Genomic DNA, 24,311 nt, shown 5'->3' on the forward strand with positions numbered 1-24,311 from the left:
ATGACTAATAACCCCATTTACTCATCATACATCTTCAATAATTATCTGTTTTACTAATTCACAATGTTTTAAAGTGGGTTTTTACCTCATGTGGTTGTCTTATATTGGGATGTACTTTCTTTTTGGCAGTAAGAAGTTATTTGATTTGAATTTTTTTTTCTAGAAACATAGGGTATTATAAAAGTGTTATACTTTAGAAGTGATTTTTGATTTTTTGGTTCTAAAATTTATCTACAAATTTGTTGTATTTAACAGCGACAGTAGAAATAAAATCACTCAAATTATTAGTTATCACCAAGTGATTGACTAGTGTCATAAATTGTCAGTTTTTAATTTTCCATGGGTGTTTTTTTGTGTTTGTAGTATTGACAATTAAAGGCAGGGCCTTGTGCATGCCAGGTAAATGCTCTACCACTGAGCTCTATCTATCCTAAGTTCTTTTTAAAATTTTATTGTAAGACAGGATTTTGTTAAGTTGTCCAGGCTGGCCTTGAACTTGAACCTTCTGCTTTAGCTCCTCTCTACCTACCCCAACAGTAGCTGTGATTTCAGGTGTGTCACCATCCCAGCTCCGTACACTCTTTTAGCCTGGCATGTGCAACTGTTATACACTGTATTTTCAATTACTAATAGGTACAAAGATCTTTATTCTGCCTTAATTTGGCAGGTCATTCCAGTATTTCCAGGTTATTATCTTATTTTCATAGTAACTTTTTAAAAGCTACATAGTCATCTGTTAACTCTTTCTGGTTGTCAGACACTTAGATTATTTTTCTTTTTTTTTTTTTTCTTTTCTATTTTACAGATAATTTTCTGGTGAACAACATAAGAGTTTTTCTTTTTAAAAAACATTTTTTTCAGGACAGATTACCAGGAATGACAGTACTGGGTTAAAAAGGCTGTGAGTACTCCTTTGGGTTTTGAAATATATTATCAATGTAGAAAAGCAAAATGACAAACCTACATATAGATATAGATATAGATATAGATATAGATATATTCATTTTTGCATTAAATATTTATCCATTTTGTGTTGGTGGCTAAATACCATATAGTCGAAAAGATCTCTAGGCTGCCCAAGTTATTGATAGGACTCAGAAATCGTAGGGTCAGTCTTTCACTCCTTTTCTTATTTATTGAGGATAAAGGTGCTGAGACGTGGGGTTGAAGTAGGGTGTCTGTCCCCTTCCAGGAAGATTGGGTTCTGAGTACCTTTATTTGTCCCTGCAGGCAATGTTGTGAATATCCAGACGGGCCATTGGGTTGGAAAGCAGAGTGGCTTGGGCGCTGGGCTGGACTCCTTCTATGAATACCTTTTAAAGTCTTACATTCTCTTTGGTGAAAAAGAAGACCTAGAAATGTTTAATGCTGCATATCAGAGTATTCAGAACTACTTAAGAAGAGGGTATGTCTTTTTAACGTAACTTCTCTGGCCTTAAAAAGTGAATAATTTGCATTCTGAAATGTTCTTGTTTTGTTTTGCTTTTTGAGACAAAGTCTTGCTATGTAGTGCAGGCTGGACTTGAGGTCACAGAAATCCTTCTGCCTTAGCGTCCTGAGTGCTGAGATTACAGATGTGACCACCACAGTTGACTAATGTTCCCATTTTTCTTTCTTTTTTCTTTTTATTTTTTAAAGAAAGAACTTTTGTTTTTTATTTATTTTTTTGGTACTGAGGATTGAACTTGGGTCCTTGCGCTCATAAGGCAGGCGCCAGAACCTCTGAGCTAAATCTCTGTCCCCCCATTTTTCTTAACATAAACTCCCACGGTCTTTTTGCCTCTTCTGCCCTCAGCATCACTGTCAGTCATTTGAGGTTGAAGATCTGTATTACCTATTTATTATGTAGCATAGTTCCCCAAAACTGAATGGCTTACAATAAAAAAAAACATGACCTCGTAACAGCTTCTAAAAGACAGAAGTATCAGAGATGCAGGTCCTAGGTTCTGGCCTAAGATGTCACATGAGGTTGCTGTCAAGCCGTTGACCAAGGCTGTGGCCATGGCTAGGTAGAGTGGGGCTGGAGGACCCCCTTCCAGCCTCACTTGTCACACCTGGTGGTGTTCAGTTCCTTGCTGGCTGTTGGCTGTAGGGTCGCAGATCTTTGTCACAGAGTCTCCTTCATAGGTAGCCCATGGCAGCTGACTTCTCCCAAAGTGTGTTGTCTAAGAGGCAGAACATAGTCTTGCGAATATATGTTATGACTTGGTTTGATGATTATATGTCAACTTCTCTGCCAAACTGTTGGTCATCCATACCAGCCTGATACACAAGATGTGACTACCAGGTCATTGGGGCAGCCACTGCCTATAAGAGGAAATCGCATATTCCTGTGTTTAACTGTGGCTATAATTGCAGATAGAGCTATATTATAGGACAGTTACTGAATTTTTGTGCTTTTTCTCTCCCAAGGATTGTTAAGATTGATCTATATACCTGATGGGAAAAGAGGACTTTTTCACGTGTTTTCTTTCTAAGCTTTTTTTAAAAAGAACATTACTTTTGGGAGGCTGAGACAGGAGGAATGTTGCCAGTTTGAGGCCTGCTGGGGCTAGTGAGTTGAAAGCCAGTATGAATTACATAGCGAAACCCTGTCTCAAACCAAAACCAAAACAAAAAACGTTACTTGATACTCTCACAGTTGTGCGTTCAGAATGGCACGAGGAAGAGAGGGCGCGAAGAGAGCCGTCGAAGCTATGGTGGCCTCTGCCCTGATGCCGTTCTTCCCTAGATGTTTCTTTTTTTCTTGTCTTTACCATGAATTTATTTAACTATTTAGCTATATTCTTTCACTTGTGTATGCCAACATTTGAAGTTATTCTTAGTTTTCTGTAGATATATAATGTTACAATATACATTCTTTTACATATTTTGAAAATTTCTACACTGGCATTGTCAAATTTTTCTCAGGTGCCGGAAAGAAACATTTCTCTAGAGACAGTTTTCTTTTAAACTCAAAAAACATTGATCATTGAACCACTGAGCTAAATCCACGGCCCTGATTGTTCTTTTTCTTTTTTCAGCTTTAATTGAGTTTATTGGTACATTTTAGGGATACAGTACAGTTACATTCATTGTTGGGATCTTGTACCTCTACATGACAGGTCTTGATTCTCATTTTTTCCCCTTACCCCTGCCCTTCCTTCACCCTCTCCTCCCCTCCCCATCTACAAACACTTTATTTCCATAAGGGAAAAGAAAAAAATGTGAGATAATGAAAAGATAGATGTTTCTTTTTATAAAAGTGTTCATATAATAAATGGGTAATGCCAGGTATGGGTACTGAGCTCTCTGCTTTGCAAGACTTTCCTGGACTCATTCTACATTAGCCATTGTAGGAACTGCTTGTGTAAGTGCTGTAGTTAGGCAAGTAGTTAGGCTTTTGGCCAGAGCTAAGTCACTTTTGCTTTTCAGAGCCCCAAACTAAATTAATTAGTAATTAAGGGCTTTTGGCCAGAGCTAAGTCACTTTTGCTTTTCAGAGCCCCAAACTAAATTAATTAGTAATTCCCAATTACTACTCAACTGGGGTATGTCTCTTTAATATTATTTCTGTAGTTTACATTCTGAAAATGTAGGGAACAGGAAGCGGACCTTACCAGGACCTCTACCACGGGTCCTGGCCTGTGAGCCGCCATGGCACAAGGTGAATTAAAGAACAGAAAGGAAATGAGACTTAGAGTAATGGGGCTGGGTCTTGGGACCCGCTCGTCCGGTATTTATTGAATACAGTTGTGGGAAGAACTGGGGAGCAGGGTATGCTTTTAGGCATCTAGTTAAATACTGCTGAGCACCTGGCCTGATGGCTCCAGGCAGGGGCTGCCAGCACTGTTAATCTTGTTTGGGTAGACAAACTGGTGCTGGGACCGGGTGCAATTAGGAAGTAACTGGTTGTCAATGAGCAGCCATAATTCAGGGAGAAGGATTTTAACTGGGGTCAGGCTGACCTTAGCTGCACGTAACTCAGCGGAGCCCTGCCACTTCACAGACCAGGTCTTAAGCTTTGGTGACTGCCATTAGCAGAGGAGCAGTACTAGCCCAACTCTGCTACCTGACATGCCCATTTGAGTTATGTAGGGCTTTGGTCTAACTCCTGTTATAAAACAATATAGCCGAATTAAGGGAGGCAAGAAGCATGTGCCGCTTATAGCCTGCTAGTACTTTGCAGGGGTGTCTGCTACAAGAATGTTCTCTCCCCTCCCCTCCCCTCTCTTCCCCTCCTCTCCCTTCTCTCTTCCCCTCTCCCCCTCTCCCTTCGTCCTGTCCTCTCTCCTCCTCCGTCCTCCTCTCTCCCCTCTCCCCTCCTATCCCTCTCAATACAGGGTCTTTCTGTGTAGTGCAGGCTAGCATTAAACTCTGTGTATTCTAGGCTGGCCTCATTCATAGTGATCCTGCTCGAGGATCCTACAATAATGTATTTCTTCAGGCTCATATTGTAGAACCATATTATATACTAGAAAAGAGACTTTTTTGTACAGAAAAAACCAGGCTTCCCTGCTTAGATCAAATCTAACGCAGACCACACTGTATACAGTAATATTTCAGTTCACAAACTTAATTCTTTCCACAGTTCTGGTCCCAAACCGATTTGTTTATGAACTGAATCCAATTCAGTGGTTAAGTTCCTTATGGGGAAATTTGATTTGTTTGCAACCAGTTTACTTTGTGACCAGAGTCTCGGAAAGAATGAAGTTTGTGAACCAAGGTATCACTGTACCAATTCTGTTATGTAGCTGTAATTTAAAATCTGAATGTCAAGATGATTTCCTCTTGGTTCTCTGGGAGAACCCAGGACCTTGTGCTTGTGAGGCGGGTGCAGCATTACTGAGCTAAGTCCCCGGCCCCCGTGTTACTTGTATTTGTAGGAGGGAAGCCTGTAATGAAGGAGAAGGAGACCCCCCACTCTACGTCAATGTGAACATGTTCAGTGGGCAGCTCATGAACACCTGGATCGACTCTCTGCAGGCATTCTTCCCCGGACTGCAGGTATTCTGCAATCAGATTTACAAAGAATAAAATAGTCATTAGAATGAGATTTTTATTTTCCTCCTTTTTCTGCAATTCCTGAGCATTTTCTAGCTCCCTTGGATTTGGGAGGTTAATAGCACATCATACTAAGGTTATTCTGTTTGTGAAATCAGTTCCTAGAGTATTGAACAGACCTATCTTATATTAGTGAAAAATCATATTTGAAAAGTAATTGCAGGTAATTGTTGGATAATGCATCTTTGTTATGTGCTTCTTTGTGAGTACATAAAACCTTTTGTACAGTTCATCTAAGTATGTCATTGATGGTAAGATACAAAAGGCAGTTTTTGTTTGTGTTGTGTTTTTGTTTTTGTTTTGGAGTACCTGGGATCGAACTCAGGACCTTGAACTTGCGAGGCAGTGGAACCATTGAGCTAACACCCCGACCCTGTGTTGTTTTTTTGAGACAGGATCTCACTGTATAGTTTATGCTGGCCTTGAATGCACTGTGTAGCCCAGGCAGGCCTCGAACTCACAGTCATCCTCCTGCCTCAGCCTCCTGAGTGCTGGCCACCATGCCTGGCATGGTTTGTCACTTTTGACTCTGTTTTGTCTCCAGCTATGTTAGATAAGAGCCAGAGGGTAAAGGAGAGCCTAGAATTTGTGTCACTTTTTGCAACTCTAGGAAAAGTGTCTTGGCCTGGTGACCCGTGTCTTTTCCTTAGGTTCTGATAGGAGATGTGGAAGATGCTATCTGCCTCCATGCCTTTTATTACGCCATATGGAAACGATATGGGGCCCTTCCTGAGAGGTATAACTGGCAGCTACAGGCTCCTGACGTTCTCTTCTACCCACTGAGGCCAGAATTAGTGGAATCTACATATCTCCTCTACCAGGTACTGGAGCTCTTAAAGCAATAGTTTGTTGTTTTCATAGTGATTTAAGAGTTACCACCTATCTGTAGTCTTGATAACATTCAGTGTTTTTTGTTTTTGTTTTTGTTTTTGTTTTGTTTTGAGACAGGGTCTCACTATGTAGTTGAGACTGACCTGGAACTCACTATGTAGCCCAGGCTGGTCTCAAACTCACAGTGATCCTCCTGCCTCAGCCTCCCGAGTGCTGGGATTACAGGTGTGTGCCACCACGCCTGGCTACGTTCAGTGTGTTTCCTGGACAGAGATAGTCTCTGTAGCCAAATGTTTTTCTTTTTTCTTTTTTTTTTTCTGGCACTGGAAATTGAACTCAGGGTCTCTCTCTTGCCAGGCAGGCACTGTGCCACTGATACAGCCAATTTGTTTTTACCTCACATTTTGCAAAGAATTTTATCTTTGCTGTAGGACTTATTGTATTCGAGAAAGATTTTACTTTCAGTGTATTCCAAATCTGTTTGACCATAGAACTCTTTTTTAGGAGAAATGCAATTCTGTGCCAATGTGCTGTGGAACCTTCGTCTAGGTGATTATTCAGAAAAAAAAATTGTGTTATTTATGGAGGAAGTTACCTAGGATTTACATGAATGTCTTATTTTTGTTTAGTGTTCATCTTTCATGTAGTTACTCCTGTGCCTGCAGAAGGAATGTCACTTCAGCTGTGAAATATCTTCTTAGAACACCTGAAGCCACATGCATATTCTACTGTGCATACCGTAAATAAACACACACTGAGATTTCTTACCCATTCACAAATACAGCAACGTAGGGCCGGGGGTTTAGCTCGGTGGTTCCAGTCAAATATATAGCAACATAAGCTGTTCACTTACTAAGAAGCTAGCCTTTAATGCGGTTCAGTAGGCCTGTGGCAGATGCCTGCAGTGGGCAAGCTTTGGCACCAGACTTTCACAAGGCCTTCTAGCAGGATTAGTATTGTCCTTAGATTTAGTGATTAATTTTTTTTTTATACAGAATTCTTGCTGTTTACTTTTAGATGAAAAAAGGGAGAATCTTATGAAATTGGTAATGGTCTTCATGCCTAAAGAGAGACCTCATGAGTTTTAGATAACCTTTCAAGAAAGGAAGCGGTGATACTTCTGTGGGTTTGTTTTGTGTTTTTGGTTTTTGAGATAGGGTGTCATTAAGTAGTCCATGCTCACTTTGAACTTACTATGTAGCCCGGGCTGGCCTCAAATTCTCAGCAGTCTCTTTTGCCTGAGCCTCCTAAGTGCTGAGATTATGCTGCCTTGCTCAGTCAAGGTGATCTTGTGCATGGTCTGTCTGAGTCCAGAGTTGAGTAAGGCCTGTGCACAGTGTGTGGGTGGCATACCTGCTGCTATCCCAGTTTTCCTTTTTGTTTCTTCTTGGTCTCTTCTGTGTTTTCAGCTTCTTTTTCACACAGGCTAATTTCTTAGGATCCAAAGCATTCTTTTGCTTTATAGCTTTACCTTTTGAAGCCACCCCCAGGCCCTTGTAACCCAGAGAAAGCCAGCATGGTGGTTATTTGCTTTTTTTCCTGCAGTTTGGCACTAAGCATGAATTAAAGATGATCCCCTTCTCATAAAATGTTAGAGAATTTTTTTCCTAACAAAATCACTAAGAATATGTGACAGAAGAGTCAGCAGCTCTAGGAGTTACTAGAGAGGAGAGTGTGGAAGCTTTCTGTAGATACCATCGAGGCTTACTCCCTTTGGCTTTTTTCACAGTGCTATAATTGGAATGCAGGCAAGGTCCTATTTCCCTATGCCTATGTCTTTACTTTCCAGAGAGGTCCAAGGCGAGGTAGAAACTGGTTTTGTCAGCTGACTGTGGTGGTGTATACCTGTAACGCTAGCATGGAGGGAGACTGAAGCAGGAGGATTGCAAATTGGAGTCTTGTCTGGACAATGGAAACCTCTCAGAATAAAAAAGGCTGGGGAATGTGGATCAGTGCTAGAGTGCCCCTGGGTTTAATTCCCAGTACCGCCCCTCCACAGTCAATGAATAGGAATTTAAAAATGACTGGGCATAGAGCCTTGTGGGAAGGCCCTGGGTTTAACCTCCAGTACCACAAAACAACAACAAAACAGAATGAACTGGATATTTTCTCAGATGATGGTACTGTCGAGGTGCATTGTTTCTGACCGTGGTGGGGATCAGAGCCAAAGTACATTGTTGTTCTACCTTGGAGCAGATTTCCTAACTGTGGTTTAAGCGAAATAAACTGCAGTAATGCTTTAGCCTGAGCTGGCACAGTACCATGTCCTTCGTGACTCTTCAAGATGAAGTGAGTAAGTAAGCTCTGTTCTTTCTGTTGGCTGGTGACTCATCTACCTGGGGAATCCTGCATTCCCCCTGTATTTGTTGTTGACCTATCTTCCAGGCCCTTGCTGGATCATGTTCTCCTGTGTTCTGTTTAGGCAACCAAGAATCCCTTCTACCTCCATGTGGGAATGGATATTCTGCAGAGTCTGGAGAAGTACACAAAAGTCAAGTCAGTTTTCTAAGTTTCTTTTTACTGTTGTCTACCCGTGATTTGTTTGGGAAAATATTATTCTAGCTTGCATTTTAATTTGTAGAAAAGATAGATCGTTAATGTTAATTTTGTAATGAAATTTTGGTATAGTAAAAACTCTCCATTAGTTGGAATCATTTGTTAACTTTCTCTTTTGTGTGAGGTTTCGGCTGACTATGTTCTTTTTATATAAATTAGTTTCCTGAGTCATACAAATAATGCATAGGACAAAATATTTAGGATAAAGAAAACTATTAGGATATAGAATATTCTCATTGTAATTGCTAACTAGAGCAATAACCATAGTCAGCATTTATATATTTATAATATTTTAATATATTTATATATATGTATGTGTATTTATGTGTATCTAACTACTTGCTCTATACTTCAGTTTTCTGGCCTACTTTTGTTTCTTACCCACCAATATATCATAAATATTTTTTTAGAAACTACTATTTTAGGACAGTCAAATAGTTCTACAAGTACTGGGATTAAAAGAAATCAGTTGTTCTAAATATGTTGCCAGTCATTTTTCTGGATGTCATGTCGTGCTCTTGGGAAACACCCTGTACTGTTTTCCTTTCCAGCCTGGAGCTAACCTGGTAATTTAAGAGCCAGACCACTTTTAACATGAATTTACAAATAACCCAGGCTAAAAACAGGATCACCTCTGAACATCACATAGTTTATTTTTTACATGCTGTTAGATAATTTGGTTGATAACCCTCTTAATAGAATACTTAATTTATCTGACATTTATCAGCAGAGGGAAGGAACAGAGGCAGGACTGACTTGAAAATTGTTTTGTAGATGTGGGTACGCCACTTTACATCATGTCATAGACAAGTCCAAAGAAGATCGGATGGAGAGCTTCTTTCTCAGTGAGACCTGTAAATACTTATATCTGGTATGTGTGTGTCAAGATTAGCTAAGGGTTATTTAATACTACTGAGAGAAAGCAGTCTCCTATCTGACATATTTACTCAGCACTGCTGTGTGCTAGACATTATGCTTTCTTGGGATATAAGCACTGTTTTTTTGTTTTTTTTGGTACCAGGGATGGAACTCGAACTCGGGCCCTTGTGCTTGTGAGGCAGGCAGCAGAACCACTGAGCCAAATCCCTAGCCCAGCAATTATCCGGAAGAATATTTCTAACTTCCTTCATGGTTTCCAACCTTCTGGAGGAGTCACTTGTTAAGGAAACAAATTAGTGTAAATGTTTAGTAATAAGAATACAAATTAAAAGAATCAGAAATGAGCTTTTGATTAGTAACTATGCAAAGTACTGTGAAGGATCAGTAGAGGACTAACTTTAAGACTGTAGTCAGGAGGCTTCTCTGAGGAGGAGAGCAGTTTTTCTCCTTCCCTCCCCTCTGGCTCATTCCTTTCCCCCTCTTCCTGTGGTGCTGGGCATTGAACCGGCTCCCCAAGCACTGTACTACTGAGCCTGACCTTGCCTTGCTTACTCTGGAGGCATGTGGTCTTGGCCGAGGCCTGTGTCCTGGCTATCTCTTTGTGCGCATACATACACACATGTTCTTAAACACTCACTTCTGTATGCTGTGGAGAGAATTTCTGGACTTGGAAGGAAGCTTTGGGGTCACCTAGTTAATGTTTGTTATTCCTCTTATGGGAACTACGTCCTACACTGAGGTCACATGACTTGTCCAAGTTCTTAGGGTGAGTGTGTGATGGAATGGAGGCTTGAACCATTGTCCTGATTCCTTTGCAGTCGTTAACCATGTCACCAGTCTGCCACATTCATTTGTGGTGCCTCTGCAAGTGGCTGATCTGCTAATTCTGCCACTTGATTTGCCGGGACTACATTCAAAGGATACTTCTGTTAATGAGTGTTTTCACACATTATATTTTATTGCTGCTCCCCCCTGCCCCCATTGAACTCATGACTTTGTGGCTACAAAGCAGGTGCAGCGCCACTGAGCTAAATCCCCAGCCAAAGCATACTTCTGAAGGCATAGAGTATAGGAAGTTGCTGGGGAAAGCACTCAGAAATAGCAGCAGCAGTGTTGTGACATCCAGTTCGTAGTTCCCAGGTCCAGGGCTCATTGGGTCTGAATCACCTTGGGACCTTTAAGATTTCAGCTGCATGGCCAATGACTTAGGTCAGTGGCAATGCACCTGCCTTGCAAATGCAAGGTCTTGAGTTTGATTCCCAGTACCATAAATAAATGTATAAATAAATAGATTTCAGCTGCACTGAATCACAGCATTTAGAAGTGAGCTCAGGAATCTAATTTTTACAGATGGCCTCCAGTGCTTTTGTACAGAGCTAGGTTTTGGAGCTGTTGGTCTCGTCATTTAAGACCACTGTTTTTTGTGGCATCGCTTTACCAGCATACCATGTCAGTCAGTGGGAAGATACAGGCCTGCTGTCACATCCTGGGCATGCAGAGTGCTAGCTCTGAAGCAGAGGAAGGTGACTCTGTGGGTGCCCAAGGGGCAAGCTTATTCTAGGAGGAGAAATTCTCCATTTTCCCATTAGCTCAGTTGAGTGTCATTTTTAAAAAATTAATTTTACTGGAACATTAAAGGTATACAATGTAGTGACAGTCATCATTGGAAATTTGCAGCTTTACCTAATCCATCTTGGCTCTCATTTTTTCGTCATTTCTCTGCCCTCCCTTCAACTGCTCCCCCCCATGTACAAAGACTTTGTTACCATTTTTTCTTCTCATATTCCATTCCCCTCTTTCTTTTCCCCTATCCCTTTTACTTCCCCTTCCCCTTTGTACCTTTTCTTCCTGTTTCAATTAGAGTCTCATTTTTTAATCTCTGCACTACTTTAGGGGACCAATAAAGTTTCTTCTATCTTTGGGCATTTCTAAGTATAATAGTCATTGTCTCAGTTACTTGTGGTCAACCACAGCTTGAGATATTAAATGGAAAATTTTAGAAATAGTTTATAAGTTTTAAAAAACTTAAATTGTTATAATTCTTCTATTATTGCTAATCTCTTGTGTCTAATTCATATACTAAACTTTATCATGTAGGAAAAAAAATATGAGGTTCAGTACTGTCTGTGGTTTCAGACATCTTTGAAATGTCTTGAAATTATAAGGTAGAATTACTAAATTCATTCAGTCAACATTTGCTGAATACTTGTTCCCCCACACCCATTGCACCCTGTTTTGCTCTCTGCCATGTCCACTGTTAAGGGTATATCTGTTAAGGCTGTATCTGTGTGCTATTGTGACCTCAGAGCTGCATCCAAGAATTGAGCTGAATGTTGGGAGATATACTGGGCTCTGGGCTGGGCCCTGAGGATATGGTGTTGAGTGAAACATGTGCTCTAGCCCTTTAGCATCTCCCATTTAAGGCCCTGATGTGTGTGAGATGACAGTTATTCTAGAATTCTAATATAAGAACTCTTAGGGGTACATGAGAATGTTCTAGGCAACCTCTATGGACTACCTGTGCTTGGGTCTCAGCTCTGGGGTTTTTGAGTCTCTAGGTCTGGGTGGAGTTGGGGGTAGTTCCAGGTATTTGAATTTAAACAAAAAGGGTGATCCTGCTGTGCAGCCAGGATTGGAAACGATGCTTATTAATCAGTGCCTTTTCATCCAGTTCTATTCCCCGAGTAACTGAGAAATTCCTATTTTCCTTTTCCTCTAGCTGTTTGATGAGGAGAATCCAGTACACAAATCTGGAACCAGGTACATGTTTACAACAGAGGGCCACATTATATCTGTGGACAAACATCTTCGGGAATCACCCTGGAAGGAGTTCTTCTCTGAAGATGAAGAACAGGAGCAGCAGGGCAAGTTCGTGCACAGGCCAAAATCTCAAGAGTTAAAAGTCATCAATTCTAGCTCCAATGTGAGTTGCCTTTTCCAGGGATGGTGTGTGTAAAGGAAGAGAAGCACTATGGATGTCTTTGGCATTTAGAGTTTCTGACAAAAAATTGGTGTTACACTCAGACTGGGTAATTTGGAAAGAGTTTCATAAAGGGATCTGGGGTTAGCAGGATGTGAGGAAACCAGTGCAGTGTCATCTAATCACCTGGCTGTGGGGCACAGTAGAGGGAGACCACGGCCACCGGGAGGAGCCATGCGGGTAGGACAGCCACTGGCAAGAGCCACTACTTGGGCAGGGCTTCACTAACTGTGTAGGAAGGCAACGAGCAGGGTCATGACCTGATACCAACCCCTTCCTTGTTTTGATCTCTTGCTGGAGCTTCTTCTTGGCTTTCCTCACCAGGAATCAGGACAAGGAAGCCTGTCGGTATAATCCTTGAAGGATGAGGAGGAGCTTCCTAATGTGAGATAGTCAGAAGAGATGGCATTTATGAAGGTCTGAGGGAGTATGTGGTCTGTGAAGAGCTGCCAGTCTTGCAGGGGATAAGGAGCAGGGCTGAGTGAGATCGAGTGCGCAAACATGGAGAAGAGTGTAATGAATTTATGTGGAGATTGTTTCATTGGTTGAGTCTCCTCCCTACATCTCCTACCAGTTGAAAATAAAGGCCTTTATTTAAAAAAATTTTTTTTCAAGACAGGGTATCACTGTAGTTCAGGCTGGTCTTGAACTCACTATGTAGCCCAGGCTAGCCTGAAACTCACAGTGATCCTCCTGCCTCAGCTTTCCTAGTGCTGGGATTACAGTCAAGTGCTACCACACCTGGTAAAAAGCCCATTAAAAAGAAAGTAGAACATAGAAATACAGTATTTTCAGATAGGTAAAGTGTTTTCTGAAATCTGAGTAGTTTAAGCACCCAGGGGATGTGGCTTTTACTCCTGGCTGCCAAGTACTTGCTGTGAATATCTTTCAGCCTCCTTGGGACTTTATTTTTCTTCTTATAAAGTGAGGAGATTAAATTTCATCAGTCCTCAACCAGGGGTAATTTTGCTTCTCAAGGGACATTGGGTAGTGTCTGGAGAAATTTTTTAGTTGTCACAACTGAAGGGTGGAATTGTCACTGGCCCCTGGGAGGAGAGGCCAGGGATGCTGCTGACTGTTCAGCACTGCAGAGGACAGCTCCTCCCAACAAAGAGTTATCTGTCCCAAAATGTCAATAGTGCCTGGGTTGAGAAATTGGATTAGTACCTCCAGCCACTTTTCAAACAGATCGACATACAGGTTTCTAATTTGAAATTTGTATCTTTCTAGTGCAATCGTGTTCCTGATGAGAGGAGATACTCCCTGCCCTTAAAGAGCATCTACATGCGACAGATTGACCAGATGGTTGGCTTGGTTTGATTTGCTCTCCTCTCTCTGGCTTTGTTTTACACCAAACCGAACTGAACCCAGACTGCACAAAAATGCAGGCTGAAGTGGAAGAGGCAGAAGTCTGGCCATCCACGATGGCGTAGGAATTTCTCTCCAGCTCCTCACCGACATCTAGTTAATTCTTACATACTTTGGTGTTTTCTTTCTGTTCAATAAAATGCCCTATTTTTCTTAAGGATGTAATTTGAAATGAGAAGGAACATGGAAATTGGCTTTTGACATGCTCGTGTTACTAAGCACAACAAATAGGGCATCTTTGATATTCCCAGCTTCATATTTAGAATCCAAGTCTGTTCACTTTGCCAGCCCTTGATCCTCCTGCTGCATATTGCTACCTCTTTGTTAAAGGTTTGGGAATGAAATTTCTGTGCAAAGAGCCTGAGGTTCACTTGGTGTCCCTACTTTTTGCATTGAAAAATGTCACTTTTTTCTCTCTTATTGGATCACTGGGCTCTCTGCCAGAGGTATCCAACTGTGATTTTTGGGTCACATGAAGGGAAAACCATCGATTTGTTCTTATCCCAAGCAGTGTTCACAGTATTACAAGTTCTTTGCCTAAGAATAATAGTCGAACCAGAATTCTAACAGGCAGTCTCAAGTTGTCATGTCATACTATGAGAGGTTGTCTAACATCTTTTGGATGATATTTTGCTTTTATTTTGAACATGAACTTACCTGAGGAACTCCCATAGTTCCAGAACCAGGTGCCTTTTAGGGAGAGAAAAAGAAAAAAAAAAAAAACAAACCAACAAACAAAATCTAAGATTGTCTGAGCCTCTGTCTTACATTTCCTAATTAAGAATTCTAAATGCTGACCATCTTTAGGTTGGTTAGTTTTGTTTTGTTTTTGTCACTTGTGTCTAGTGCCAATTAGCTAATCAGGGAGAAAGAAATGATCAGATGACTTTCTGATATCCTTGAGCCATTTCTCTGTGTAATACAGGCTTTAGATTAGTGCCTTATGGGTTTTGATTTAGGCCATTAACTATCACAGCCACTGCTATGTTTGTGGCAGTCTTGTTTTGTATTGCCATATAACGGGACCAACAGAGAAGGGGGTTGGCATGGGTGTTAATGTGGAAGATTCTGGAAATTGCTTGATTGGTCTTTGCCTTTCAGTTTCTTATTTTAGCCACGTCTTCAGGAGGAAGTTGTGCTAAAATGCTTTTTTCCTTTTGGTCGTTATATATCTCCTTAACCAGAACAGATGGCCTTGTCTTTGAACTTAAACTGAGTGCATATACAAAATACAGCTGGCCTTGAGCCTGGCTTTTGTGCAATATCACAGGTGGAAATGTAACCTGATGCGAAGGGTACAAGTCTCTTAAAAACTTCCAGCGTCACATATAGTGTTTCTCCTTGTCACTGTTTGCACACTTCAAATGATGGAAATGAGTCTTAAGTCATTGTATTTTCAGTCAAAAGGGAAAAGTTCCTTCTTGAAAATTTAAGTCTTTTGAAAATAGATACATAATTCAATTATTTGCAATCTTTAAAAAGGTAATTTTCAGTAGTAATCATCTTTTTTTAAACATTTACTATTCATTTTATTTTGAAGCAAAAAAAAATAGCTTCCATTTTACTTTCATTTTAGAAGTAACTCTTCTAGTAGTGTCTCCTCTACTGACCAACAGAAAACTTTCCTTGAGAATACTATTTCATGTCTTTTCATTAACTCAGTAAAAGTGTTACATACACACGAACAAGCACCTGTACCTTTTCTCCAGGCTGAGGTGGGACTATGAGTGACCACTTGGGAAAGTGGGGCCTATCAGGAAAAATGATGAAGTCTTCCCACTTTGTTTTCTCTTTTAGTGCCCTTCCCTTTTCTCCGGCCTCTGTGGCAGCAGTAGTGTGTCAGCGCTCCAATGTCACCCTTCTCATCTGGGCCCTATGCGTATCACTCTCCAGAAAGCACAAGCATTTCTTCATGCTTTTGGAATGGAGATCTGTACTTGGGGCACCACTGTGCCTTGAGTGAGGCAGGTTTGTAGGGGTGTACGCTGATGTGAAACAGTTTAAACCTGTTGACTTCTGGGTACTGGACTTAACACCACTTGATGAGACTGAGGGTGAGTGAATTACTTACTATCTGTTAGTCCTGGTTATTGATCTTACAGACTACCCATGCTCAGGATTGAGGCTGCATAGTCAATGTTGTCTAGTACAGCCATTAAAAGTGTTATTTGAGCCAAGTTCCAAGCTTACTGTTTTCTTTTTAGAAATCAGAATGTCAGCAGCTATGATGTATTTACAGGCTCGTGCTGTCTCTTCTATTCTGTATTCTGAAATACTGGTTAGGGGAGAGCCAAAGAGGAGAATGTGAGTGAAATCCCCTTACTCAGTGCTTTACCCCAGGAATGTCTTGAATCTGACCAGATTTAATCCTTTGCAACAGCATTGAGGCCAGACCATCCTTGTACTCCTCCACTAGCTAGTTGTCTAGTGTCAGTGTTGGTCAATATTTTGCAAAACTGCTGTAGAAAGCTACCCTATATAAGACTTGGAGGAGTCTGGTTCTCCAAAGACAAAGTTTTAAATCATTACAGGGATGGTTTAGCTGCTTTAGATAGTGTGATGGAGGAACTCAGGACAGAGGAGACAGTGGAGTGCTTTGCTACCTCTGGTTGTGCTGGCCATCATGAAAAACTGGCATGTTTTCAGATCTTCCTTTCAGTTTCTTTCCAGCCTTTTTATGGGAGCTTGTTCTTGTGACTTAATTTCTAGGTTCTGCTGATGTCCTGGGCTTTTCTTGCCTGGACTTGGAAGTGTGCATGTGACACTTAAATGATTATTTAGAGAAAAATGCATCAGGGTGGTATCTGTGCAGATGAATGTTAGCAGAGAATCCATAGTTGACAGGTTTGAATATTGGGTTTTGCAGTCTGAAGGCTTTGATTCCCTCTTTCTTACCCTTTCTCCCCTACAAAATTAAAATGCCTGTTCTATTTCTTAGCTCACTTCAAAATGTAACATTAGACACTGCTTCTGGAGGGCTCCAGAACTCTTTGTCTTTGACATGTTCAATTTTTTTTTTTTTTTCTTTTTTTTTTTTGGTACTGGGTATCAAACTCAGTTCCTTGTCTTGCGAGGCAGGCAGCAGAATCACTGAGCTGAATCCCTGGCCGGACATGTTCAAATTTAACACTGGTTAAAAGGTAGGCTACAAAGTCACTGAGCAGGGACTTCAGAAGAAAATCCTTTTGCTTTTCCATGCCCAGACATCCCAGCTCCTACTCTAGTGCCTCTTCCCTGGTTGCAGGGCAGGGACCCCAAGTGAGAAAAGGTGGGCAGGCTGGGCTGTATTCCCCCAGTGTCGGGCTCAGGATTATGCACCCGCTTATTTTAGGATGTGAATCTGATAAAAATGTCGAGTACCTGTGGAATTCTCTGATTCACTACCCCCCTCTTTGTGAGAGGAAGAATATTTTTAAAAATATTTTGTTTTAGTTTTAAATAGCAAAACACAAGCTACATTTTTATTTATTATAAACAAGAAAAATAATTCTGTTTTTACAAAAAATTTAGAGTTGGAAACTGGGAAAACATTGAAATACATGAATGCTTCTCTGTAATGTGCAATATGCTTTGCTACTATAAATGATATTTTATGTTTAATCTGTAAATAAGAAATGTATTTAAATTAAAGGAGCTTTTTGTAAAATGACCAAATGTTCTTTTATAAATGTACTAAGGGATATCTTGCTCTTTCAAATTTATTAGGATTTTTATGAATAATTTTATTAAAAGATTCTTTTTTCGAGTGGTCATTGTGTTTCTCCTTTTCATACTCATACGTCCATATTACATGCAGGATGGGAAGTAATCATGAAGGGAAATGAAACTATGTGAATTAATTTTTTTAACAGCTGAGCTTCCTTGTGGAATTCTTTTTCCTTTCCATCTGTCACACTGTTCCATTTAAATATCTCACCTGTGGGTGAGACACCTTTTGCTAGGTGTGGCCTGTTGCTAGTTTCCCTTCTATGTTCTTATCTTTTTTCCGGGGCACTGACTCCCCAAATTGTGTTGCCAGTTACCCAGGTATGTCTGTGTTGTGGAACCCATTCTCCTTATTGCCCTCAGCAGGGCACCTCATGTTCCTGAGGTCTTAAAGGTTAAGATGGGGCAGTAGCACCCCACTACCAGCATGGGAAGCACTGGCCCAGGGGAAATGTGAGAGCAGAGTTAGAAGACTGGCCCCTTCCCTGAAGTGGCACCTGAGTCCTGATGAGATCTTGAAGGAGAGCACGGGTCCTGCCCTGTGGCTTCGCAGAATCCCAGTTTTGGGTCTTCATTCTCATTGGCTTGTTTAATCCATTTCCTGTTTAGAAAATCGTTTTGCTGCCAACATTTCAGTGATCAAGAATTTATTTTGTAAATGCAAATACCACTAACTACTAAAAATAATGATATAAGTAGAATGATGTCTCGTCTCCAAAGACTAGGAGACTGTTACAATAAAATGACATTTTGTAGCAAACTTTAAGGGTAAGAACAAGACTAAGTCTCGATTATTTTAGGATAAACACTAGTCAAAGGAGTTGCTGGCAAATATTCTCAGGGCAAATGGGGAATTGGTTAAAGAATGAAATATCTCCGCGTGAAGGAGAGAGTCCCAAGATTGGAAGTATCTTCCTAATGTGCACATACGTGTTCTACTGTATAAGGGGTGATAGCTGTGTGTGAAGTGTGGTTTTGTGACCATCTTGACAAACCAAGCTGGCTCAAGTACTCAGATCAGGGGGAGAGTTGTGCATATACTACCTTGGTTCCTACCTACCTTCTCCAAGATGCTTAGCCTCTGTAGTGTGAAGACGAACCCTGGGCCAGGGAGTGGAGCCAAGCAGTATTGTGTCAAGCCTGTGAGAGTCTCAGGGTTGGAACTAGGGATGCTGGGCCCTCACCAGAGTTGTTCAACATCGACTACTTGTGTGTCCTGAGAAGTAACAGTCTTTTTGTTTCTGTTTTGGTGCTGGGGATTGAACTCAGAACCTTACATTTGTGAGGCAGGTGGTGGCACCACTGCGCTAAATCCCTTGCCTGTGATAAAGCCTTAATGGCTTCAGTTTTCCTATCATACGAGGTAATAACTCCATACTTAGCCTGGGCACAGTATCACATGCCTGTAATCCCAGCTAATCAAGAAGCTGAGGCAGGTGCAAGGCCAGGTTGGGCAATTTAAGACCCTATCTTTAAAAAAAAAAAAAAGGTGTGGATGTAGTTCTGTTGTAGAACATCCCTGGGTTCAGTCCTCTGTATTGGGGAAAAAAATTCCATACTCAGATTGGTATGAGCCTTGGAGTAGATTCATATGCGTGAATTTCTTAAAACAGCACTTAGCATAAAGTAGGTTCTGTTTCCCAGCTAGTGCTAGTACCCTTAAAATGATCTTAGAAGAAGGGATGAGTGCGGGCTGGCCGTGGAGAATCTTGGATGTATGGCTTGGGTCAAGGTTTTGTTTTGCTTTTTTGAGACAGTCAGTAGGCCTCTCAGACTCACCTTGAACTTGTGATTCTCCAGACTGAGATGCCAGAGTGCTGAACTAGGAGTTCATTGCATCAAGGTACTCATCTTCAGTTTCCTTGTTTGTAAAACTTGATACTAGGGCCTTAACTCCCAGGATTTTTGTGAGGGCAAAGTGAATCAGCAGTTACATTTTGTCAGTGCATTCAAGGAAGTGTGCTGTTACTCTACCCATCTCAGACACCCAGATTGTGAGGTCAGAGTGGTTGGTGCAGTACTAGGGCCCCGATACCTCAAATACCACCTTTCCAAGGTAGAGTTTTTCTGGTTATGGGGTACTCTAGAATGCTCCCCTTGGAGGGTTCAGGGCTGGGGTCTTTCAGTGTGAGTTAGATTTTTTTCCCCACTGTACTGGGGATTGAATCCAGGAGACTGTGCACTGAACCATAGCCCCAGACCTTTTTTTATTTTATTTTTTTAATTTTTGAGACAAGTTCTCACTAAATTGCTGAGTTACCCATGCTGGGCCCAAATTTTCAATTCAGCCTCAGCCTCCCAGAATGTTATAGGTAATCAGACTTTTTAAAAAAGGAAAACATTTATTGGTATATTTTTGATATTATATATATGAATATATATGAATGATAGGGAATTTGTACCTGTATGTGATATGTCCTGCCTTTTTTTTTTTCCATTAACCCTCTCCCCACAAACCCCTTCTCCCTATGTACAAAAGCTTTGTTTCCATTTTCACTTTTCTTGCTTGTCCCTTTTTCCCTTCCCTCTCCCTTGTTCCCCTTCCCATTTGAAACTTTCTTCCTAGGGTAATCAGATTCTTAAAGAAAACTTATTATTTGACAAATTTAACACCTGCTTAACAAAAAGTGTCTAAAAGGGAGCTAGTTTCCATTGTTAGAATACCCACTTGGAACATCCTGAATTGCTTTTTTGGTAAATACTGATATTCAAAATAACATTGTAAGTTACATTTTATGTTTTTGGTGCTGGGGATTGAACCCAGGCTTTTTGCATGGTGAGCATTGAGCTACAAACCCAAAACCTAAGTATCTACTCTTGGATTTTATTTTTGCATGATGCTGGAGATTGAACCTAGGGCATTTTAATGTTAGACAAACACAACTCTGAGCTGCTCCCTAGCCCTACTGAAATCTTAAAACCATTACAGTTTAATTTTTCTCTGATCATGGGACTCTTAAGAGTCTTCAGGGTGAGCTAACATTACGGTAAGTATAGAAACAGAGTGATATATACTTGATAATTTTACCAAAAAAATGTATTGGAAAAGTTTTCCCTCATTAAACCATAGTCACCCTCTGTCTAGTTTAGTTTTATATCTGTGGATTAATACTTCGCACTACTGCTACTGGTGAGAATGCAAACACTTTGGTGAAGAGTTTGGCATCACTCCAAAACCAAACTGCAACTGCCCTGTGACCCAGCAGCTGGGCTGAGTACGGCCTCACAGCAGAATGGCCCTGGTGCTTCTACTCCAGAGCAAGTCATCTTGGCCAGGAATCAGCAAACTGGACTGCAGTACAAATCTGGGCACTACTTGTTTTTGGTACCAGGGATAGGACTCGGGTCCTTGTGCTTGTAAGGCAGGCAATGGAACCACTGAGCTAAATCCCCGGCTCCTTGTTTTTGCTTTGTTAAATAACGTTTTATTAGAGCATTGTCTTGCTCATTTGTTTATATATTACAGTCTGTGGTTGCTTTTGTGCTGCCTCAGTAGAAACTGGTCTCTGGTTGTGGCTCTTTAATGAAGAAATTTACAGTTAGTCTAGAAGGTAACGGGTGAAACAGGGCTGTTCATAACAGCACTGTCAAAAGCTAAAAAAAAAACCACACAAACAAAACAGCACAAAACAAATCCCTGTCTACCTCCCAAAAGGAAAACTACCTAAATGTTCATCAAAAGTCCTGGATTCTTTTGCTGGAATGGAGCAGAGAGGTGAGTAACGAGTCCACTTATGGGTAGTTGAAAAGCAACCAAATTAAATTCCTTGCTCAGAGATATACACATCTGAGGACAATTATAATAAAAAAAGGCAAGATTATCGTAAAAGTAGAGGGATGTTGTAACATAATTTTCTGTTGCTCCTGTGTCCATTTTGAATTGATTAACTTCCTCATACCGGAAGTAGCGCTGGGTTACCCTGGATATGGTTTCCAGTTCCGGACTATGCCAACTGTGGTGGGAGCTAGTCGACAGAGAGGCAATCTCCCAGCTGATTGGTCTCTGCTTTCCCACCATTTCTTTGCGCCTGTTGCTCGTCCCACCCACCCCCAAACTTCGCGCCTGCGCATTCGTGATCCAGGACTGGGGGCCGCTCTCCCGTTCTTTGCATCCTCCCTGCCCAAGACCCGTAAGTGAAAATCTATTTTGATTCCTAGTGTGGTGATGCTTTGTATTTCTCTTCCACCTGAAGAACCAGGAACTCCCCGCGGCCGGTTTTTCCCTCAAGGCTGGGAGAACTGAGTCGGGCTCCAAATGTCGGAGCTCCGGTGAGGACCTGGGTTGGGCAAAATCCACCTGGGTGTCTGCCAGTGCGAACAAGGCCCTGTGTGGCCCTTCCATTCTCCCGTGAGGCTGTTCCCGGTAGAAGTGTCACGTGCAAGGCTTAACGTGAGGCCAGCTTCCTTCAGGGCGGGGTTGCTACAGGCTGTGGTATTGGAACCCCAGGTTAGCGGGGCCCTCTCAGACAACGCCATTCCTGGACAGGATGTGGTTGTGGAGAGACACGTGAAGGAAGGTACTCACTGTTTTCAGAAGAAGCTGGTCTTGTGTTTTCTTACCTCTGTGGTCTTTATATTCTATTTTTATTCCCTCTTTGGTACACGTTTTATGTGTTCCTCAGTGCCTGTTGTGCACTAAAGGCTTATGACTGTGAAGGGGTCTGAGTACTGGCTCACCCTCATTCTGTTTTTTTTTTTTAGTCCAGGCTGGTCTCGGACTCACAGTGATCCTCCTGTCTCAGCCTCCCGAGTGCTGGGATTACAGGCATGCACCACCACACCTGGCACCCTCATTCTATTTTGTGAGGAACAAATGAAATTGTCAGTATAAAATCTGAGCAAAGGCCCTCACCAGAGCCAACCATGTCACACCCCTATCTCAGACTTTCAGCCTCCAGAACTGCGAGAAACACGTTGTTTCAGCTACCCAGCCTGTGATAGCTTGTGATAGCAACCTGAACTGACAGTCAGTGTATATGTTAAATTTCATAGGTGAAGTTTAACATTGTATATGATCTAAGTCATAGTTCATTTTGTTCTGATATACTGTAAACAGTGACAAATTGTTTATCCAAATAGGGAAAAATAAATGTATACCATCTTGTAGAGGAATTCAAATATTTTGGGCCCTCTCCATCCCTTTAGTCTTGTTACACCCGTGCTAGCCTCTTAGGGACACAAACAGATGTGTGGTTGTTAGTAGGCTGACATCGTAGTTTTTAATAGGTGCCTATTTTGATTGGGTGAATATTGTGGCTCTATTGTGAAAACAGTATTTAATAAAAGTGTAGAGTGACTTCTAAACAGCTACCTCAGGTCACCTGGGTAATTTAAGAGTGCAAAGTAAGATGAAGAGTATGAGGGCCAGTGACCAGCAGGAAAAATTATTTTTCATGGCCTGAAGGAAAATCTCCTAATTATAGCCTTAAGTTTTAAGCTTGCACTTTCAAAACGCATCCACTCTGAAAATGGGCTATTTCCCACCAGTGGGCATGAAAAATGTCCTGTAGTTCAGTGTTAGGTTATAAACACTGCTGCATATACTGTTCACTTCCACAAGAGACCACTATTGACTCACTTTTTCTAATGGTGTCTTTAAAAAAAATGCAGTTTAAACAATCCAGTGGGGTAGAAAATGTTGCGTATTTTAAACACAGTATGCAAAAATGTGCTTTCATGGTCCTTTGGAGTCTTGTACCAGAATTGTTGCATGTACTGCTATAATTCAAATATGAGTGAGAGTGAGGACAGTGACAACGCTGTGTATCTCTGTAGGGTCTTAGCCCAGAGTTTTGAAGGTGCACGATCCAGATCTGGCCAAAGTGTCCATCTCTCTGTCTCCAAAAGTGATTGACACAAATACCAGCATGAAGGGGATTCATTCCTGGGGCTTTTTCCTAGATTGTAATGGAAAGAGAGCAAAATGAAAAACCTGTCTTAAAAACTGTTGGAGTTACCGGGCCGTGAAGATTTAGGCTTGGGGTTTTTGGGGAACACTTGAGATTGAAGAGACTTCATGAGGAGCAAAGCCCACCCAGAGAAAGGGCAGCTGAGAGGAGGAGTCTTGACCACATTCTTTGAACTGTTAGGTGCAGCCATGCCTAAAGCAGTTTCTCTTGGACTTTTAGTGTGGTGAGCCCATAATAATTTATTTTGTGCTGGAACCTGTTGTAGTTCCTTGAAACTAATAGGATCATAATACTAAGTCCATGAGATGGTGGCTCATGCCTTTAGTCCCAACACAGGCCTCGGCAGAAAGCCCAGGCAGAAGGATTACAAGTCCGAGCCTAGCCTGGCCTAACCTTAGTGAGACCTGGTCTTTAAATAAAAAAGGAGTAGGGATGTAGCTCACTGTGAAGGTCCTAGGTTCAATACCCAGTACTGTCCAAAAAATTATGCCCAGGGAACATGCATTCAATACTTGTCAATTTTGACAGAGGCAGTTAGCTCCTCTGTAAGAGGGGCTGGTTAAGGGCTCAGCAAGGGACAAGAATCTGCAAGACACCTGCCACAACTCTTGACCCATAGGTGTTAGGTAAGGGGTGACTGGACCCTAAAAAATAAGCCTTCAAGCTTTTACCCAAGCCTAATTTTGTTCTTATTTTGTGTTTAAGAAACGTGTGACTAAGTTCCTAGTGATAGAATGAGTGGCTGCTCTATATTTTTTATCTGTTTTCTTGTATGCCAGGGAGACACATTTTTCCTTTTCTCAATGAAATACAATTACATTGAATTCATGGCATTGATAATATTCATCATCTCAAATTACTGTGTTTCCTGGCACTGGCTTGAGAGATGTATAATAAGGTACTGATACGGATTTTCTCTTTTAACTCAAATTGCATTTTAACTGAAATGCAGGCAGATGACATCTTCTTAGATTAGCACTTCCTTGGAGTCTTATATCAGAATCGTGGCATGTGCTGCTATAATTCAAATATGAGTTAGAG

At 41.3% G+C, this 24,311-nt stretch overlaps 1 protein-coding gene across 1 annotated transcript in view; it reads left to right on the forward strand.

Moving 5' to 3' along the window:
* Edem1 (ER degradation enhancing alpha-mannosidase like protein 1) overlaps positions 1–15,941 on the forward strand; it is a gene marked incomplete at its 5' end in the record, with an annotated part of 33,054 nt that extends 17,113 nt beyond the window's left edge. The window contains 7 exons of the mRNA XM_010626176.2: positions 1,231–1,405; positions 4,865–4,985; positions 5,693–5,863; positions 8,296–8,369; positions 9,204–9,300; positions 12,028–12,231; positions 13,519–15,941. Coding sequence (XP_010624478.1) covers positions 1,231–1,405; positions 4,865–4,985; positions 5,693–5,863; positions 8,296–8,369; positions 9,204–9,300; positions 12,028–12,231; positions 13,519–13,608 — 932 coding nt within the window. The remainder of the gene's footprint in view (positions 1–1,230; positions 1,406–4,864; positions 4,986–5,692; positions 5,864–8,295; positions 8,370–9,203; positions 9,301–12,027; positions 12,232–13,518) is intronic.
* Between the last annotated feature and the right edge of the window lie 8,370 nt (positions 15,942–24,311).

The sequence above is a fragment of the Fukomys damarensis genome, unplaced genomic scaffold (genome assembly GCF_012274545.1).
Source record: "Fukomys damarensis isolate Sample0158 unplaced genomic scaffold, DMR_v1.0_HiC HiC_scaffold_28, whole genome shotgun sequence".
Lineage (NCBI taxonomy): Eukaryota > Metazoa > Chordata > Mammalia > Rodentia > Bathyergidae > Fukomys > Fukomys damarensis.